We start from the raw sequence: 6000 nt of genomic DNA, 5'->3' as shown, positions 1-6000 counted from the left end.
AGCCACAAGCAAGGCAAGCACCCTCCATACTGTATTTTTAGGCAGCTAGACTGCTAGATCAAACTGCACCCCAAGTCTAGATTAACAAAGCTCATAATTGATCTCTTCCCAAGTGGGCCACTTAAGTGTAATGTTGGCTACTTGGCAATGACAACCAAAAAAGAAAAAAATATCTTCAATTTCTCCAGAGTCCCCTCCGGAAGGCAGACAACTTGAGAGATATAGACGTTCAAAATATTTAATGACCGGTACAAAACCTGGGCACTGGACAATCTAAACGGCAGGCCACAGCAATGGTCTGGATTATGAGTCGCATGTAGAGAGGCTGAGAGCACCCTTGGGAAGGGCACAGTTGGTCAAACACACAGAGAGAAGCTTCCATAGTTCCCAGGTGGCACAGGACACGGCTGGCTCAAAGGCATATGCAGTTGTGTGGCACAAACTAATTAATGCATCCCCTAACAAGGAGCCCTAGCCAGTCCTCAGTTTTTGATTTGGGTCTAAAGAAGTGAAAATTCGAGCAAAACAGAAGAGAGAGAGAGAAAGAGAGAGAGATGTGGAAGAGATGCCTAGTTGCATTTCTAAGATGACCCAAGATTAAGGGCAGGCAGTGGGCACCTGGCATTTGGGTGGGCCAGGTCAGAGGTCAGCTCAGCTACTTCTTCAGGGTCTAGATCTCGCTCTCCTCTGTTACGTGGGGGGTGGGCCTGGAGCTGGCAGGGATGGGGAACACAGATTTGGAGGACACAGTGAGGATCCTGGACGAAGATGGGTTGGTATAGTAGGAGTCAGACACCATGAGAGTGTTCATCTTCCAGCGAATCATGTTGCAGCCCTTGATTAAAAGGGGCACCATGAGGTAGGAGATGATGTAGAGGATAACCAGGCTGATAAAGACGATGGCTGACACCTGTGGAAGACACCCAGCAATCAGGGAGGCCGGGGACATACCTCAGTGGAGCAAGGGGAGGAATTCCGTGTTTCAAACACCACCCTGTTGGCAGGGCCGCTCCTGGGCAAACACTTTCCATGAAGATGAAGAGGGTCCGCCTGGCACTGATTGGGAAACCGTGGATGTGTAGCAAGAAGGTGAGCTGGTAATCACAGTAGGTGCTGTTGTCTACTCCTCTGGTGGAAAAAGTGGGCTCAGGATTAGCCACCACGCCCCCCCCGCCCCCCCCCACACACACGTCTCTCTCCCCACCAGGGCCACAAGCCTAGCTCACCGATTGCTCACCAACACCTTGAAAAAAAAATCAGGGCTGAAGAAACCCTGGGGACTGATGTCATAGCAGGGAGAGTTCTCCAAACACAGCCACCTGGGAGGTCAAAGTTCAGTCAGTCAAAAAGAGGCCTGGCCCCTGAAGTGCCCCTCCAACCCACAGATTCTGGGAGTGCAAGTTCATCAGACCTTCTTCTAGCACTCTGTCATCTCTTCCCGCATAAGCTGTTAATTCTCTCAATTTTCTCCTGCCTCAGCAAAGCACCCGCCCACCCCTGAGCCCCCAGCCACAACGTAAAGTGCCCACCTGCGCATGCCCTCTGCCCCTAGCCTGTGCATCGCTGTTTCCTTCTACAAATGCAGCTTGAGGAAAGGCAGGATCCAGTCCTGTTGCCAGTGATTCTTCTTCCCTTTTAACTTACTCCAAGATATTTTTCGGTTTGGGAGTGGGGGGGCCACACCTGGCAACTCTCATGGGCTATTCCAAGCTTGGTGCTGGGGATCAAGCCCCAGGACCCCACCTGCTCGGCATGTGCTCCAGCCCTTGGTGCTACCTGCCCAGCCCTCTCCCCTTTAGCCAATTCATTCATTGAGCAGGCGGAAGGTCCACAGAGAGACACAGGGTGAGTCGTGTGTTCCTGGCATCGTTTTCTTCATTGCACTGAATGCAACCTAGCTTTTGAGGCCTTAGAAATTCTCTTTTAAGGGGCTGGAGCAATAGCACAGCAGGTAGGATGTTTGCCTTGCACACGGCTGACTCGGGTTCGATTCCCAGCATCCTATATAGTCCCCCAAACACTGCCAGGAGTAATTCCTGAGTGCATGAGCCAAGAGTAACCCCTGAACATCGCCGGGTGTGACCCAAAAAGCAAAAATAAATAAATAAATACTTGTCTTGGGGCTGGAGCGATAGCACAGCAGGTAGGGCGTTTCTTTGCACGCGGCCAACCAGGGTTCAGTCCCTGGCATCCCATGTGGTCCCCTGAGCACCGCCAGGAGTAATTCCTGAGTGCATGAGCCAGGAGTAACCCCTGTGCAACACCAGGTGTGATCCAAAAAGAAAAAATAAGAAATTCTTTGTTCCTCCACTGCTTTTTTTCCTCATCAGGACCTCAGTATCTGCCATGAATTAGTACATCTATTCATGGTCTCAGCCAACCGACATTATGCTGAGTGTGTCCAGGACCCGACATGTGAGGGTGAGTGACAGAACCTACTATAGAGTGACAGCCCTGAGGGGTCAAGCTTGGGAACAGGAAGCACAGGGAGAGGAATCGGGTGAGATTAGGGAAGGGAGCCAAGGGAGGGCAGCCAAAGGCCCCCTCTAGAGAGTGTTTCTGGATGAAGGGGCATCTAAAGAACATGGGAGGGGGCTGGAGCTATAGTACAGTGGGTAGGGCAACTGCCTTGCATGCGAGAGACCCGGGTTCAATTCCCAGGATCCCATAAAGTTCCCCCAGCACCGCCAGGAGTAATTCCTGAGTGCAAAGCTAGGAGTAACCCCTGTACATCGCCGGGTGTGACCCCAAAAAAGCCAATAAATAAATAAATAATCAAGAACGTAGGAAAGGCCAGCACACTGGACTCAGGGTGGAGCTCCAGGGCAGAGCACTTGTTGCAAGGCTCTGGGACCACAAAAAAAAAAAAGAGGAGAAAGAGAAGGGAGAGAGGTGGGGAGGTGGGAAGGAGAACAAAGAGGGGAGGAGGGGCTGGAGGGATAGCACAGCGGGTAGAGCGTTTGCCTTGCAGGCGGCTGACCCAGGTTTGATCCCCAGCATCATCCCATATGGTCCCCTGAGCACCGCCAGGAGTAATTCCTGAGTACAGAGACAAAAGGAACCCTGTGTGTTGGGGCTGGACTGAGCTATCAGGGCGAGCCCATGTATACTGTACCGTACTACGGACAGAAACATAGGAACCCATGAAAATGGGTGAGACTTCTTGTGTGTCCTGACTGGTTTGGATGAAGCTGAATGAACATTTTCCCCCTTCAAGCTGCCTTCAGAAAAATAATTTCAGCATACTGAAAAGAGCAGTTTTTCCTTCTCTCACAGAAGCCTGGCTGGTCTTTGACATGCAGATGGTGTTAGCCAGGCCTGACCTTTGATATTGTAAATTGAAGATTTCAGGTGCAGGGCCCAGCTTTGTCTTTGGGATGTAAATCCAAGTGCTTTTAGCCCAAGGAAGGTTTCAGTTTTGGTTTTGCATCTTCTTTCTGGAGGCCTAGATTACTGGCCTGCGGATACAAGGAAATAATGTTGCCTCAATGTTCTTCCTGTAACATCTTTTGATGCCTTTGGTGAAGTCACTGTATTGCGCCCTTTAGGGGTACCATGATCAATAAAAGGAGGTCCACGAGGCCCTCTGCCTTTGCTAAGAGCCAGAGCGAGCCTTAGTCCTCCAATCAATGCATTTCTTCTGCGTTCCTATCTCAGCGCCTCCGATTGCACGAACGTTCATGCAACACCTGTGCATCGCCAGGATTGGTCACAGGGTTTGCTGTGACCCCAAAAGCAAAAAAAAAAAAAGAAAGAAAGAAAGAGGGGGGGAGGAGGGGAAGAGGGGGAGGGGGTGAGGGGCAGGGAAAGAGAAAAGGGGAGTAGAAGGGAAGAAAGAGGAGAAAGAGGAGGGAGGGACAGTAAAAGACCAGTACTGGCCACCAGTCAACAGTCAGCGTGTGACAGGCAGCATATTGCCTGGGGACCAACAGAAGGGACATATGAGACCGGCAGCCTGATCCCTCACTCACTCTATGCCAGGGTTCTCGTAGGACATGATGGTAAAGAGCAAGGGCTCAACGCTCTTCTCAGCGATCCAGATGAGGCTTCTGGAACTGTGGAACCAAGCGAGCCAGGACAGCGGTGGGGGAGATGGGACAGGGGAGCTAGGGGTGGAGCCTGGGCGGGGCGGGCAGCAGGGGAGGCCTGAGGCAGGTAAACCCAGGAGGATGGAGGCTGCATCCCGTCCCACAAGGATTACTTGTTCAGAGGACTGTTATAGCGGATGATTTCCTCCTCGCTGTATTCCCGGATGGTGTCCGGGGTAGGCCCGCCGCCCACCACCTTCAGGATGTAGCTGTGGGGGAGAGGGGGGACAGAGGTGCTCAGGAAGCCCGTCCTCGGCCATCTCCTCTCCTGCTCTGCATCCTGCCCCTTACCGCCCTGCTGGCCACGTCCTCACCTGCCTTTAAACTTGCCAGAATCTCCTGTCACCAAGTCTTGGATTAAGAAGAAGGGGTAGAAGGCTGTGGTGGGGGAAGGGGGAGACAGAGGCATTAGCTTGGCCCTCGGAAGGAAGAAAGGAGAGTGGGAAGGTGAGGAGGGGAGGGGAGGGGAGAGGGTCGAGCTGCTGGGGCCACAGGGGTACACACTGTCCCGGAAGAGGAAACAGGGCATCTCAGGGTCTTCGTTCACACAGTCGAAGTAGTGCCTGTTCTTCTCTTTGTTGTACTGCAGCGTGTAGGTGATGTCGAAGGCCAGGCGCTTGCCCGGCGGGCAGCCCAAGAATACTGGCATCACCAGCGCTTTCTGTGGGGAAGGAGGCAAGCCTGGAGCGAAGAGGACCCGCCTTCTCATGCTCCTTCCTGATCCTACCCTGCTTGCCCTCGTCACTGGGGACTGGAGGGTCTCGAGTCCATTGAAGATAGGACGGGCGGGGGGAGTGCGAAGAGGAAGCACTGTTTAGGTGCCTGCCTTGCCTGTGGCTGACCCCGGTTTAATCCCTGGCACCTGAATCCCTGCAGGAGAGACCCCTGAGCCCAGGAGCCAAGGAATGAGCCTGGAGCACTGGTGGGTGCGACCTAAAATATGAACAAAAGTATTTCAAAAACTGCCAACACTTAAGCGGCCTGTGCCATGTAAAGGCCCTGGGAAGGGCTTCTCAGTGCTTCCCATGTTCAAACCCATTAGCCTCTACACCAGCATCTCTCAGTCTGGGCTCAGATGGCCCTTTGGACACTCCCAGGGGGGCCACACGTGAAGATCACGTCAATTGGAGGGGGTGGCCATGGCACAAGACTTAGGGACTGGGGCTGGAAAGACAGAACAGCAGAGAGGGCTGTTGCTTGCACACGGCCGATTGGGTTTGATCCCCAGCATCACATAAGGTCTCCCAGTTCCATTAGGAGTGATCCCTGAGTTCAGAACCAGAAGTAAATCCAGAGTAATTCTGGGTGTGCCCTCCCCATAAGAGGGGAAGCACAACTGCTAGGTGAAGGGTGCATAGGAAGAGACGAGGTAGAAAGTGGGGGCTGTGTTCAGAAGAGGCTCTTTTTTAGGTCACACCCGGCGATGCACAGGGGTTACTCCTGGCTCTGCACTCAAGAATCTCTCCTAACAGTGCTCAGGTGACCATATGGGATGCAGGGAATTGAATCTGGATCACCGGGAAGGTAAGCACCCTCCCTGCTGCACTATGGCTCCGGCCCTCCCACTCTCCATTTTTGAGACAGCCGAGGCATTTCATAAAGACAGGATGAGGGGCTAGATTGACAGTCTAGCAGGGAGGGTGCTTGCCTTGCACTCAGCCGACCTGGGTTCAATTCCCCACATCCCACATGGTTCCCCACACACCACCAGAAGTGATTCCTGAGTACGGAACCAGGAATAACCCCTGAGCACCATCAGGTGTGGCCCCAAAACAACAACAAAAAAAATTGAAAAATTAAAAAATAAGAATGCAGGAAATGAAACCTATTTCCATTCTGTCTCCTCAATTCTCACTCTCCTCACCCAGAGGCTGGTCTCTGAGATTAGATTCTGAGAGAGGCTGATTCTAAT

General features: G+C 52.6%; 1 protein-coding gene across 1 annotated transcript in view; it reads right to left on the bottom strand.

Annotated features, from left to right (window-relative positions):
* Nucleotides 1-251: 251 nt before the first annotated feature.
* CATSPERG (cation channel sperm associated auxiliary subunit gamma) overlaps nucleotides 252-6000 on the bottom strand; it is a 29996-nt gene continuing 24247 nt past the window's right edge. The window contains exons 21-27 of the mRNA XM_004601052.3: nucleotides 4593-4749; nucleotides 4403-4466; nucleotides 4202-4297; nucleotides 3972-4055; nucleotides 1227-1319; nucleotides 1023-1128; nucleotides 252-910 (exon numbers count right to left, since the gene is read on the bottom strand). Coding sequence (XP_004601109.3) covers nucleotides 671-910; nucleotides 1023-1128; nucleotides 1227-1319; nucleotides 3972-4055; nucleotides 4202-4297; nucleotides 4403-4466; nucleotides 4593-4749 — 840 coding nt within the window. The 3' untranslated portion in view covers nucleotides 252-670. The remainder of the gene's footprint in view (nucleotides 911-1022; nucleotides 1129-1226; nucleotides 1320-3971; nucleotides 4056-4201; nucleotides 4298-4402; nucleotides 4467-4592; nucleotides 4750-6000) is intronic.

Source organism: Sorex araneus, chromosome 8 (genome assembly GCF_027595985.1).
Source record: "Sorex araneus isolate mSorAra2 chromosome 8, mSorAra2.pri, whole genome shotgun sequence".
Lineage (NCBI taxonomy): Eukaryota > Metazoa > Chordata > Mammalia > Eulipotyphla > Soricidae > Sorex > Sorex araneus.
Note: the sequence above shows the minus strand (reverse complement) of the source record. Positions and strands in the feature narration are given on the sequence as shown.